The sequence below is a fragment of the Odontesthes bonariensis genome, chromosome 2 (assembly GCF_027942865.1).
Source record: "Odontesthes bonariensis isolate fOdoBon6 chromosome 2, fOdoBon6.hap1, whole genome shotgun sequence".
NCBI lineage: Eukaryota > Metazoa > Chordata > Actinopteri > Atheriniformes > Atherinopsidae > Odontesthes > Odontesthes bonariensis.
In genome coordinates, this window is record NC_134507.1 from 44,083,930 (window position 1) to 44,098,987 (window position 15,058).

The 15,058-nt window shown below is 45.8% G+C and overlaps 1 protein-coding gene across 1 annotated transcript in view; it reads left to right on the forward strand.

The window, feature by feature from the left end:
* The first annotated feature begins 5,565 nt into the window (after positions 1-5,565).
* Positions 5,566-15,058, forward strand: part of ttc27 (tetratricopeptide repeat domain 27) — a 111,210-nt gene continuing 101,717 nt past the window's right edge. Inside the window, exon 1 of the mRNA XM_075482108.1 lies at positions 5,566-5,843. Coding sequence (XP_075338223.1) covers positions 5,753-5,843 — 91 coding nt within the window. The 5' untranslated portion in view covers positions 5,566-5,752. The remainder of the gene's footprint in view (positions 5,844-15,058) is intronic.

Below are 15,058 nucleotides of genomic sequence, written 5' to 3' on the forward strand. Positions count from 1 at the left end.
GACTGGTTTAGTTTAGATTTAGTGCCTCCAGGCGGGGTTTGAGCATGTTTGGAAATCATCTGGCAACCCTGCAAAATCCGCGCTGCGCAGGTGAATTCAGCTCAACTCTGCACGCAGCACTGTCAAGTTCAACCACCTAGCCAAAGTTTGTCTCACACACGTTGCTGCAGCAGGACGTTGCTAACTTTCCAGTTAGCAACAAGCACAGCAGCAGAACCAACACATGCAGAATAATACATAAATATTAAACCTAGCAACGACCCAACTTCAAACAGCTGTATGGCTTACCAAAAGCCCACTAGCAAACTAGCAACTAGCCTACATTCTGTAGTGCCCATGAGACGCAATCAAGAAATGTCAATCAGCAAAGTGAACCCAATGACGCATACAGAATCAAGCTGTAAATTATCAGACTACAACTGCCAAATTCAACATAGCTTGTAATGTCCGCTGTAAACAGTGTGCGCTTTTCTTGAGATTGAAAAGTTCTATCAGACAGCCCCGTGGTGCTAGTAGTCATGGTATACTGCTAGCTGCTATATGAAATGGCTTCAAACACAGTCTAAATTATGATTAATCCTATATTTGTCACGGCGGACATATGGTAAGGAATCCCATTTTCCCTACCTCTTTGTGGGCATGCTATCCTTTTTGCCTCCTTGCTAGACACAGCTATCCTTGCTTCTTGCTTGGTAGAGTCACACTATCCATTTGCCTTCTTCTAACTTAGTTAAATGATAATATTCCAATTGTGCTTTAAACACATGATAAGCTTTGTACTTTATTTTCTGACATCAAGTATGTTGGTTGGTGTATTCTGGATTAGAGCAGTCCGCCTCTGTCTTTGAACTGAGACTACTTGTGCATGTTGACTTGCGATGGAATTCTGATGTAGGCTAAAAGTTAGCCTACATCAGACATTCTCATGGGAGAAAGGGAAGGCCGGTCACCTGTCTTGAGTGTTTGTAAGTTCAGTGCTTTAAAGTTGAAATAATATTAGTCTGATTTGTTAGTTTCATTTAACAAATCACGGGAAACCTCCACCTTGACACCTTAAATCCACGCCCTCGCATCTCAAACATCATTCTAACGGGCATCAAAACCCTGCATCTCAGTGCTGCCGATGTTTTGGACTATGCGCGAGCTGCCTGCGAAGATGCGAAACGCCCGCTGGTGGTACAGTCCATTGAAGGGGTGTTCCAAAAAGCATTTTATTTGGTTATTCATAGTACACATTGAAAAATAATAAGTAACAAGACATTTTCAACACCTGATTTTAATAATAGATAAATTTTTTCAGTACCCCCCAAAAGTGTAATTTAGTCCCATTTGGGAGGTATCAAGTCTCAATCGGGGGGGTCAGACCCCCCCCGGTACCCCCCGTAATTCGAACACTGGGGACGGGCCCAAATTTCGATTGAGTCAGCGCTATCTCAGACATGCCATCTAATACAAGAGCAGTGAGATGCCATCATGTCAGGATCATGAAACGGTCCCAAAGAAAGAAAAGATACACATGGTTCTAATTTATTTATTTGTTTGGTTGGTCAAAAAAGGAAGAGTTAGTCAAGTACTACTGTAGTTTCAAAGCAACATAAAATATCACCTGTATATGCCTGGTACAATGTGGAGCTAAGACCACTCTGGCCCACCGTTGTTGGCTTTTGCACCACCACTTTATTCACAGGTTCAGGATGGATTCCCTTAAAATTTTGAATAAAATGTGATCACTTTTGCAGGAATTGCAGGAAAAAAATTCAACTTCCAAAAATTCAGTGGAAAAAAATTCATGAGCTGTCACCTCCCCATGAGCTGTCACCTTACCGTGGTGGGGGGGTTTGCGTGCCCTAATGAGTCTGGGAGCTATGTTGTCTGGGGCTTTAAGCCCCTGGTAGGGTCACCCATGGCAAACAGATCCTAGATGAGGGACCAGACAAAGAACAGCTCATAAAAACCCCTATGATGATGAAGAAAATTGGACACCGTGTTCCTTCGCCTGGACGCGGGTCACCGGGGCCTCCCCCTGGAGCCAGGCCCAGGGGTGGGGCCTGCCGGCGAGCGCCTGGTGGCCGGGTCTGTGCCCGTGGGGCTCGGTCGGGCACAGCCCGAAGAAACGACACGGGTCCCCCTTCTGACGGGCTCACCACCCGTAGGAGGGGCCATGGGGGTCGGGTGCAGCGTGAGCTGGGCGGCAGCCGAAGGCAGAGACCTTGGCGGTCTGATCCTCGGCTACTGAAGCTGGCTCTTGGGACGTGGAACGTCACCTCTCTGCTGGGGAAGGAGCCTGAGCTGGTGCGCGAGGCTGAGCGGTTCCGGCTAGATATAGTCGGACTCACCTCGATGCATGGCTTGGGCTCCGGAACCAGCCTCCTCGAGAGGGGTTGGACTCTCTTCCACTCTGGAGTTGCCCGCGGTGAGAGGCGCAGAGCTGGTGTGGGCATACTTATTGCCCCCCGGCTGTGCACCTGTACATTGGGGTTTACCCCGGTAGACGAGAGGGTAGCCTCCCTCCGCCTTAGGGTGGAGGGACGGGTCCTGACTGTTGTTTGTGCTTATGCACCGAACAGCAGTTCAGAGTACCCACCCTTTTTGGAGTCCCTGGAGGAGGCACTCTGATTCAGATCGGCCCCCCGATCTGAATCAGAGTGGTGTTTTGTTGTTGGACTTCTGTGCTCGTCACGGACTGTCCATAACGAACACCATGTTCAGGCATAAGGGTGTCCATATGTGCACTTCGCACCAGGACACCCTAGGCCGCAGCTCGATGATCGACTTTGTGGTTGTATCGTCGGACTTGCAGCCGTATGTCCTGGACACTCGGGTGAAGAGAGGGGCGGAGCTGTCAACTGATCACCACCTGGTGGTGAGTTGGCTACGCTGGTGGGGGAGGAAGCCGGTCAGACCTGGCAGGCCCAAACGTATTGTGAGGGTCTGTTGGGAACGGCTGGCGGAATCCCCTGTAAGGAGGAGTTTCAACTCCCACCTCCGGCAGAGCTTCAACCATGTCCCGGGGGAGGTGGGGGACATTGAGCCCGAATGGGCCATGTTCCGTGCCTCCATTGTTGAGGCGGCCGACCGGAGCTGTGGCCGTAAGGTGGTCGGTGCCTGTCGTGGCGGCAATCCCCGAACCCGCTGGTGGACCCCAGTGGTGAGGGAAGCCGTCAAGCTGAAGAAGGAGTCCTATCGGGCCTTTTTGGCCAGTGGGACTCTGGAAGCAGCTGATGGGTACCGACAGGCCAAGCGGAACGCAGCCTCGGCGGTTGCTGAGGCAAAAACTCGGGCTTGGGAGGAGTTCGGGGAGGCCATGGAGAACGACTTCTGGACGGCCTCGAGGAGATTGTGGTCCACCATCTGGCGGCTCAGGGGGGGAAAGCAGTGCACCGTCAACACCGTGTATGGTGAGGGCGGGGCTCTGCTGACTTCAACTGGGGACGTCGTGAGTCGGTGGGGGGAATACTTCGAGGGCCTCCTCAATCCTACCGACACGCCTTCCGATGAGGAAGCAGAGTTGGGGAACTCGTACATGGGGTGTCCCATTTCTGGGGCTGAGGTTGCCGAGGTGTTCAAGAAACTCCTCGGTGGATGAGGTCCGTCCTGAGTTCCTCAAGGCTCTGGATGTTGTGGGGCTGTCTTGGTTGACACGCCTCTGCAGCATCGCGTGGACATCAGGGGCAGTGCCTCTGGACTGGCATATCGGGGTGGTGGTCCCCCTCTTTAAAAAGGGGGACCGGAGGGTGTGTTCCAACTATAGGGGGATCACACTCCTCAGCCTCCCTGGTAAGGTCTTTTTGGGGGTACTGGAGAGGATGATCCGCCGGATAGTCGAATCTCGGATTCAGGAGGTGCAGTGTGGTTTTCGTCCTGGCCGTGGAACAGTGGACCAGCTCTATACCCTCCGCAGGATTCTGGAGGGAGCATGGGAGTTCGCCCAACCGGTCTACATGTGTTTTGTGGACTTGGAGAAGGCGTTCGACCGTGTCCCTCGGGGACTCTTGTGGGGGGTGCTCCGGGAGTATGGAGTGCCGGACTCCTTGATATGGGCTGTTCGGTCTCTGTATGACCGGTGTCAGAGTTTGGTCCGCATTGCCGGCAGTAAGTCGGACATGTTTCCTGTAAGGGTTGGACTCCGTCAGGGCTGCCCTTTGTCACCGATTCTGTTCATAATTTTTATGGACAGAATTTCTAGGCGCAGCCAGGGCGTTGAGGGGGTCCGGTTTGGCGACCTCAGAATCGGGTCTCTGCTTTTTGCGGACGATGTGGTTCTGTTGGCGTCGTCGGGCCGTGATCTTCAGCTCTCACTGGAGCGGTTCGCAGCCGAGTGTGAAGCGGCTGGGATGAGAATCAGCACCTCCAAATCTGAGACCATGGTCTTCGGCCGGAAAAGGGTGGAATGCTCTCTCCGGGTCGGGAATGAGATCCTTCCCCAAGTGGAGGAGTTCAAGTATCTCGGGGTCTTGTTCACGAGTGAGGGACGAATGGAGCAGGAGATTGACAGACGGATCGGTGCGGCGTCTGCAGTGATGTGGGCTCTGCACCGGCCCGTCGTGGTGAAGAAGGAGCTGAGCCAGAAGGCCAAGCTCTCGATTTACCGGTCAATCTATGTTCCTACCCTCACCTATGGTCACAAGCTGTGGGTAGTGACCGAAAGAACGAGATCGCGAATACAAGCGGCCGAAATGAGTTTCCTCCGCAGGGTGTCTGGGCTCTCCCTTAGAGATAGGGTGAGAAGCTCGGTCATCCGGGAGGGGCTCGTAGTAGAACCGCTGCTCCTCCGCATCGAGAGGAGTCAGATGAGGTGGCTCGGGCATCTGGTTAGGATGCCTCCTGGACGCCTCCCTGGTGAGGTGTTCCGGGCCCGTACCACTGGGAGGAGGCCCCGGGGAAGACCCAGGACACGTTGGAGAGACTATGTTTCTCGGCTGGCCTGGGAACGCCTCGGGGTCCTCCCAGAAAAGCTGGAGGAAGTGGCCGGGGACAGGGACGTCTGTGTCTCTTTGCTCAAGCTGCTGCCCCCGCGACCCGATCCCCGGACCAGCGGAAGATAATGGATGGATGGATGGATGGATGGAAAAAAATTCAACTTCAAAAAATTCCAATCAAGTTACGCTCCATTGGACAGATCAGCCATGTCCACCAACGCGGGTGATGGTGCTTCGGTGAGTGAGTTTACTTTATTTGCCATTTGTGTTAGTAAAATTGAGTAATAGATATTACTAATATCTATTGAGCTGATATTAGCTTGATTGGCTGCCGTTGGATGAATTGAGACAGGGATCGATTGCTTCTCCCTGTTTACCCGGATGTTGAGTCTGGTTCTTTTTCCACTGAATTTTTTTCCATTGAATTTTTTTTATGTTGAATTTTTTTACTCTGATTTTTGTTTTTAGAAAAAAAAAATTTTTACACTGTTGGTTTTTCAAATTCAGAGTCTGATTTTGATGCTGTAAAAATTCAATATTAGAAATTCGTATTCAAACTCTGATGGCACAGAAAAACTTCCATAGCCACGTTCTCTTGATCGCCACAGACCGAAAACATCTGGAACGCCTCTAAAGCGTTACCCACAATGCAACGCGCAACTGTCATGGCTGCTCACTGACACAACTTTAACCACATGGGTGGACATAAACACTAAATGTCGGTTTGAAAATCCCTCACTCGGCTTATTAATAGAGCTGGCTTTGACTCACACCTTTCCAACGGCACGCGGCAGATCCTCCTTCAGTTTGTCACGAGCCAGCGGTGCTCAGGCATGTCGCTCCGCGTGGAGATCCCGGTACTGAGAGGCTTCCTAACAGCCAGCGACAAAACGGAATGGAAACAGAACATCAGCAGTGCTGCAGGTGAGATACCGGGATGTATTTTCGCTAATGTCAGACCTGCCAATGTGGTGATGAAAGCTGTGAGCGGACCACACAGTCAGTTTGCTGGAATTGAGTCGCCGCAGAGCAGTCGTTTCCCGTCGGCACTTCACATGCGAGCATCCCGCCAGGGTCCATGGAACGTTTGGGTAATATTTGATTTGAGGATGGTGGGAAGTAGTGAATGAAGAAGTAGAATAAGTGGTTTGAAATGTTGTGAGCGGCTTCGCTATTCGGCATACATCTTCTAAATGGATTTCTGAGAATAGAAATCAGATTTTTACAAGAAATGGAGCTAATGCTAGCTTTAGTTCGCTCAATCTTATCTGTTTTCTTTGCAATGAGTTTGATCACAGAAGACTTTGGCAGTTAGTAAGCTGTATGGCAGCCGTCTCGTGTCGCTTTTAGGTTGTGTTGCATCGTTATGTGATGGCAAGCAGGCTTAGCTGTCGGACAGCGAGGCTAGGGTATTTTTAGTGGTGCCAAGGCACCACCGTGAGATAGCTCGGCACCCCCTGGCTCAGCACATTTTTAAAATATTATATTATGCAAAAACACATTTTTTTTGCTCAAGGATGCATTATTTTAGTGACCATATTATTTATTTTCTAGCATTTGTTTTTGTTTTAACTCTTTACTCCCAAAATAAATGTTGAGTTATCTTCAATATTTGTCTCAGGCTCTCTGTTATCCCTGTCGAGCCACAGTCTTTTGAAATGAAGAGGTCAAAATTGAATGTTGTAGGGGAAAACACTACACAAAGCAAAACTAATACGGCTCCAAAATTTCTAAATGTACTAGTTCGCCTCAATTAGTGAGAAATAATGTGCCTCTGAGCACTGGGGGCTGGGCACCCCTAAAGACCAGATCCTAAAATCGCCCCTGGTGTCGGAGTCTTGCCTGACGCCCGCCTGCCCACACAGCTGCCTGTCACAAAGAGGAAACTTCCCCATTTACTGGAGAGATGAACACGCATGTCAAATAAAACAAGATGTTTTATAAAGCCTGGTTAAGCTGTGAGGACAGAGTAGGGCTGGGCGGTATGACCAAAAATTCATATCACGGTATTTTTTCACGGTTTCACGGTATGTCACGGTATTTTTTTTTTCATGCATAATTAGGTGTTCACAGCATTTTCTACAGATTGAGAACAGAATTAAAAATAAAAATTCTTCAAAATAATTCCTTCGTTAATAATTGGTCACACAGAACTATATTTTATTAATATTCACATCTTCATTGTAAACAAATTAATAACATAGCTAATTACACTGGTCGGACCGTTCAGCTCTGTTTCAGACTGATACCTCCGGTTCAGGCTGCTCCTCATCCTCAACACGTCTCGTTTTCAATCGCGGAAAATATTTTTCAATACTCATCTGGATTGAGGCAGCAAACATTCAGTGTAAGAGTTTAAAAAAAAACTACTTTATTTGATTCACAGCTGCTAGTGTTTAGACCAGTGTTCGAATTATCCACCGGGCTTCGGGGGGGTCGGACTTTTTGCGGATCAATTGATGACGTCACACACCACCCCACCCCCCCGCCAAAAAAAAAAATCATGATAATATCATGATATGCAAACACAACAATACGTTATCATTTGCAAACTCCCTGCTAGAGCCTCATATGAATCAAGTGACCACGTTCGCAGGAAGATCACATCAAAGCACTCGTCTCCGTAAACTCCGTGTTGCCAGATTGGACTGTTTTGGATGACTGTCTGCGGGTAAAAATGGGTAGGCCTATTGGGCGAGTTTTTCTGTATCTGTATATGGCTCTATGGCCATAGAAATAAATAGAATTCAGTTTAGACTGGTTTAGTCTAGATTTAGTGCCTCCAGGCGGGGTTTGAGCATGTTTGGAAATCATCTGGCAACCCTGCAAAATCCGCGCTGCGCAGGTGAATTCAGCTCAAATCTGCACGCAGCACTGTCAAGTTCAACCACCTAGCCAAAGTTTGTCTCACACACGTTGCTGCAGCAGGACGTTGCTAACTTTCCAGTTAGCAACAAGCACAGCAGCAGAACCAACACATGCAGAATAATACATAAATATTAAACCTAGCAACGACCCAACTTCAAACAGCTGTATGGCTTACCAAAAGCCCACTAGCAAACTAGCAACTAGCCTACATTATGTAGTGCCCATGAGACGCAATCAAGAAATGTCAATCAGCAAAGTGAACCCAATGACGTATACAGAATCAAGCTGTAAATTATCAGACTACAACTGCCAAATTCAACATAGCTTGTAATGTCCGCTGTAAACAGTGTGCGCTTTTCTTGAGATTGAAAAGTGCTATCAGACAGCCCCGTGGTGCTAGTAGTCATGGTATACTGCTAGCTGCTACATGAAATGGCTTCAAACACAGTCAAAATTATGATTAATCCTATATTTGTCACGGCGGACATATGGTAAGGAATCCCATTTTTCCTACCTCTTTGTGGGCATGCTATCCTTTTTGCTTTCTTGCTAGACACAGCTATCCTTGCTTCTTGCTTGGTGGAGTCACACTATCCATTTGCCTTCTTCTAACTTAGTTAAATGATATTATTCCAATTGTGCTTTAAACACATGATAAGCCTTGTACTTTATTTTCTGACATCAAGTATGTTGGTTGGTGTATTCTGGATTAGAGCAGTCCGCCTCTGTCTTTGAACTGAGACTACTTGTGCATGTTGACTCGATGGAATTCCTCTGATGTAGTCCTTGGCTAACTTTTTTCTCATGGGAGAAAGGGAAGGGCGGTCACCTGTCTTGAGTGTTTGTAAGTTCAGTGCTTTAAAGTTGAAATAATATTAGTCTGATTTGTTAGTTTCATTTAACAAATCACGGGAAACCTCCACCTTGACACCTTAAATCCACGCCCTCGCATCTCAAACATCATTCTAACGGGCATCAAAACCCTGCATCTCAGTGCTGCCGATGTTTTGGACTATGCGCGAGCTGCCTGCGAAGATGCGAAACGCCCGCTGGTGGTACAGTCCATTGAAGGGGTGTTCCAAAACGCATTTTATTTGGTTATTCATAGTACACATTAACAAGTAACAAGACATTTTCAACACCTGATTTTAATAATAAATAAATTTTTTCAGTACCCCCCCAAAAGTGTAATTTAGTCCCATTTGGGAGGTATCAAGTCTCAATCGGGGGGGTCAGACCCCCCCGGTACCCCCCGTAATTCGAACATTGGTTTAGACCTCGACAACCCAACTACTTTTTTTTTTTTTTTTTATGGCAAACTTGCGGCTAGTTAACTTTATAAAGAAGGCGTAATCGCTTGTTTGCTATGGGTCGGGTCGGGACAACATTGTATTAAAAATATAAAATATTTTTATAGGACTTTTTAATGTGTGATTTTATAAAGTTGCACGTGATACCAACCTTTCGTGTATTTCGCCAGCCGTCTTCTTTCCGTTGACCTAATCAAACGCGACGCTGAAGCTAGCAAGCTTCCAGGGATGATCTCGCTGATGGAGACACACGCGGTGTGCATGGAGGGGAGGGGCTGTGTGTGTGTGAGGCTATGTGAGAGAGACGCGTGATGACTGAGAGACGGAGGGAGAGCAGGGAAATGAAATGCAGCTTAACGAATACGAGTATTTTTTAAATAGCGTTAAAAATAATAATAATAACGAAACGCAATATGTGGCGGCCGGTGTTGAATCTGTGGTGCACCGCCACGAATTAGTCTATGTGTGGGAAACACTGCTATCCACCTTCACCTTCTCGTAACGCAAGTGCTTATTACCACCTCGCACCCATAGACAGTAAACATGCGTGTTTAGAAGCGCAACACTGAAAAGGGTCCTGTCTCAAATAATGTTGCGCAACTTAGCGTTCCCCCCGTTGTGTAATCAAATACACCGGTATGGCGGTATATTAAAAATTCATATCATAACGAAATTAGAAACCGGTATTCGGTGTGAACCGGTATACCGCCCAGCACTAGGACAGAGCACACCTCTCCATATCCACAGGATGTGACACAGCTGTAAAGAAAAGCCTTCATGCCTGAACACACAGCGTCTTATAGAAAGGGGACACACACGTGCTGTTGCTGTGCATCATAGATGCCATCATAGACTGTTTAAGGAGGTGGACTTTTGTACGAGCGTTTAAAAGTGTGTTAACTAAAGATATGAAATACTGTGTCCAGCTCTGTCTTTGTGTATTTAAGTGGCCTCAAACCAAAGCGTCTGAACCTCTTCCAGCTGAGGTTGGTCCCTGCATCAGAGGCCAGCATCAGAACACCCTTAGATCATCAGAAGAACTGTGGAAAGTGTCTGTGCGTGTTTTCAGTTCACTGAAATGAATACAGTTCAGCAACTTACTCGGAAAATAAAAGCATATATTTTGCAACGAGCATCGAATAATATTATAAAACCTCAGAGATGGAACAACAACCTTCAAAAGTTCATTTTCCGGTCTACATTAGAAAAGGAAGCGTAATGAATTCCCCTCCAATGAGCGGTTGCATGCTCCCACACATCAGAGATGCTCTCCCTATCAGGGCGGTGAGCAGCGTCAGCCACAAATGATGAAATGATGCGTGCTGTTCCCTCGGCCTGCGTTTCCCTGCTTTCTGTGCAGGTGCTTGGGTGATGCCTCATCAGGTGATGAGACGTGTTTGCCCTTCACCAACCGAGGACAAAGTTTGCACGTTGTTTTAATATGTTCTTTATTATTTTTACTGAATCCAAACCACTTCGGTATCACTGACATAGTGGAACCTGCATTGTTTGGGAAGATAATGTGAGTTCATGTGAGTTCATTTCTTTCCTCAGTCCGCTGGCAGATCTTTGTATTTTCTGTTTTTCCTTTTGACTTTTCTTATCGGTGAGCAACCAGCTTAGAAGTGTATTACTGCCAACTAGTGTCCTGGAGTGTTCATACAGCCGGCTCTGTTGATAGATGGACTGAAAATGTTGCGTGCTTTGACGTAAATTTAATGGCAAAATAATTTTGGGATGGTTTTATCGCCCAGCCTTATTTCTCAGTGCAGATCTCTCAGTTATTGCTTGCCAGTGATTTGTACTTTTGAACAAACATTTTCTTGTGAAAATTTCTTGCTTTGGCACTGTTCTCACGGTCCTGCCTCATAAAGTGAAATTAAGATTTAATCTTTCTCACAAGCATGCCACCCACTCTGGGAATGCTAGCCAGCTATGGCCTATCACTATCGGTCGTCACCTATCTTTGGAAAATGTTTAGTAACTAGGAGAAGAAGAATGATCTTTGATAGTTGATGTCAATGTTAAGACTCCATTATTAAGTTGTTCTTATCCAGATATCCTCATTTCCAACACTGTTAATATTTGGCAAAAATGTTGTTGAAGGAACTATTCTATTAAAAGCACTGACCCCAAAGTAGACATGAATAGTGAATGAATAGACATGAATAGTTAATTGTAAAATGGTAAAGGACCTACACTTGTTCAGCTCCTTCTTGATTTCCACATTAGCTTTGTTTTCTTTTCATTCATTTACAGACATGTTATTTTAGGTCTTCCTATTCTATATTAAAGGTTGAGTGATAGAAAGTATGAGTTAAGTACCGAAACTTAACTGACCAGCTCCGTGCTGGCTCACACGGTAACTCCGCTGGAATCATTCTCTGTATTCCGCTCGGACAGAACTGCAGAATCTGGAAAATGGCGAGCTGGTGGGGTTTGCTTCATGGTCACAACAGATGGCGTAAACCTAGGAATATCACAGTCCTCTCCTGGTCGTGCTCACCTCATCTGGAGCTGGTCACCATTCTCTGCTGCCCATTCTACCTCCCACAAGAGTTCACCTCAGTGACCTCTGCGGTTTGCAGACAACAATAAGGCGTTACTGGACCTCCATGATGTGCTGATTGGTCACCAAACTAAACAAAAAAAATGTTCTTTTTTTTCTATTTTGAATACAGTCTTGTCTATCCTGTGTAGCACAGCTGGGGAGTATTACTGGAAAAAAAGCTTTTCACTGTATGTTGTACTAAATAGAACTGCAAGTGAGGAAAAAAACTCCTGACTCTTGACTTCAGAATGCCTTTATTGTCATTATACATGGTACAACGAAATTTAAAGCCACCAAAAACTTGACCTTATAACACTCCAATAGAGCATTATCTCAATTATGCAGAGAGCATGTGTCTCTAAATGTTAGCTAAACCAAAGTAACCCGTTCAAGCCTGATGCAACATTTGTGAGCTTGTACCTGTTAAGCCTGAAACATCTGCAAAATTGAAAAAATAAATATTGATAAACATAATGGTAAAGTCTGATTGATAGTGAAAGCTGAAGCATTAACCTCCAAAATGGGTTTTATTCCATGATCTAGTGAGATGTAAAAAGTTTTTGTGGAAAGTTTTAAGTTTTCTATATAAGTTATCCATGATAACAAAAAAATATTGTTCTTTACTAGGTTGTAGAAATGGGTAAACGGAGCTTCTGATAAACAAAATATTACAATGAACACATTAAGATGATGCGTGACAAAACTGAATTGATGTTACTTCTACCAAAGCTAGACTTTTAAAATGCATGTAAACATCCATCTGGAATAACAGATAATGTGGTTGGGGTTCAAATCACTGCGTATATATATATGCCCAGCTCCATCTAGGTGCTCTGTACATGCTCCAAAGTTCCAATCATTTGTTAAACCGTAAGTCGAATTTCCAGTAAAGCTGCTCTTGTTGACATACTTTTTTGTTTCTTTTGTCAAATGGTTGAAAATCAGACCACAAGGTCTATGTGTCAGCTTGCTGCCACTTACATCATTTCCAGACTGTCGCTCTGCTCTAATAATTGTTTTTTTTTAACAGGAGCCTCCTCTTCCAAATTCACCATTCAAGTGACTTAAATATTGAAAAAGCTTGAAGCCAATTAATCATTTTGATGCCTTTGCATTCAGGTGTGTGCTAACACAATTCCAAGGAGGCAAGACTTCAGTTATAATCTTAGAGAAGCAATTGTTGCTGGCTGCCCATCACTCTGGGAAGGGTTAGAAGGCCATTTCCAAACTATTCCCATCATTCTACAGTGAAAAAAAATTGATCAAAAGTGGAAAACATTCAGGACAGCTGTCAATCTTCTCAGGAGTGGACGTCCCAGCAAGGTCACCCCAAGGTCAAAAACCCAAGAGCTACATCTCAGACTCTGCAGGCCTCAGTTAGCATGTTAAAGGTTAAAGGTCATGACAGCACAGTTAGAAAAAGACTGAACAAGTTTGGCTTGTGTGGAAGGGCTGCAGGAGAAAGCCTCTTCTCTCTAAAAAGAACATGGCAGCACAGCTTAGGTTTGCAAAGCTGCATCTGAACAAACCACAAGACTTCTGGAACAATGTCCTTTGGACAGACCAGACCAAAGTGCACAGCATATCAGCACAAACACCTCACACCAGCTGTCAAGCACGGTGGTGGAGGGCTGATGATCTGGGCTGGTTCTGCAGCCACAGGACCTGGGCACCTCGCAGTCATTGAGTCCACCATGAACTCCTCTGGACACCAAAGTGTTCTAGAGTCAGATGTGAGGCCGTCTGCCGTCTGCCAGCTAAAGCTGGGCTGAAAGTGGCTCATCAACAGGACAATGGGCCTCATGCAAGAACCGTTCGTACGCACAGATTTGTTCTTAAATCGTCCGTACGAGTGATTTAAGAGAATTTGCGCATTCACCAATCTTTTCGTATTTTACGTTTTCTTTCAGGTACGAACAGAATTTACGAGTGATCCAGAGCTGTCGTAGGAGTTTCGTAAAATAGTCCGCTGTTATTCCAATCAAGTTTGCTTGACTAATGGCTTGTATATTTAATTACTTTGAAGAAAACATAAATAAATATACATTATACCCCATAATTATGCTGACATTATTTTGTTTGACTTAAATTGGGTTAAATTGTGCACTAATTGAAGGTTCATTTGAATCTGTAACGGGAAGCGCAGCGGCTGTCTTGCTTTTGGATACCTTAGTGCGTCAGGCTCTTGGAACAGACCGTGTGGAGACAGACGAATGGCTGAAATCGCGATTAAGATTGCCAAGGACTGTGCTGCTGCTAATATGCAGCTTGCTAGAGGCACAACTCCAGAGAAAAACACGCCGATCAAACCCAATTCCACCACACGTCCAGGTCCACCCTTGGATTTTTGGCCACTGGAACCTTTCAGAGCGAGATTGGAGACAGATCGGGGGTGTCCCAGACAGTCCTCTGTGAATCGTGCGCTCCCCTTGGTCATCAAAGCTCTCATCAGTTTATCACCTATGGTACATCAGATTCCCATTTACCGCTGTCTAGGGTCTCCATCTGAAGCAGCCCAGGCAGACAAGAAGCTGTGGTGCCACAAGACCCCCCTCATGGACCACCCCATCAAAGTGCCATCATGATGAGGCAACAACTGATTGCACGGCTTTAGTCGCAGTCATCGAGCGCCTGGCCATGGCGAGACGTTTTTTTTTTAAGCCATTTTCATATCAAACCATTTATTTTTTTATTTCGGTGACATGGTATTAACAGCACTCCTAATTGCTTCCCATTTCTTCGCTTTAGTGGGTCCCGTAATTCCACTGCTGACACTGCTAAAAATGACAGATTTTCCTTTTTGGATCTCTGAAAGCAGAACTTTAATCTCAGAGCCCCTAAAGTTCTTCTTTTTGTGCCTTGATGTCAATTCTCATGACTCAACACTTCCTGGCACAGGAGAGAGGAAGCACTGCCTTATATGGTATAATTTGGGGCGTGGGGTATGCAAATCTACTATCCTCGTGCAAGTGCACATAGATACGCACAGGTGGGATTCATCATTTACGCAGGTCGTTTACACACTTTTTCCGAAGTTAAGAGCGCTTGTTGAATCTGACGTGGCGTGTTCGTACGAGACCTTCGTACGAAAAAAGTGAGAGAAATTTAGAATAAAAATACGAAAATGTTCTTGCATGAGGCCCAATGATCCCAAACACAGCAGCAGATCTACAGCAGAATGTGTGAAAAAGAGAAGAATCAAGGTGTTGCAACGGTCCAGTCAGTCCAGACCTCAGCCTGACTGAGATGCTGTGGTGGGACTAGGCATGGGCCGTTATGAGATTCTGACGGTATGATAACCTTAGGCAAAAATATCACGGTTTCACGGTATTATGATCTCCAAAATGTGTATTTTGAATGTCTGTATTTAAAGGGGATAGAGAATAAAAATCGTCTTTTTCACGTTTTTG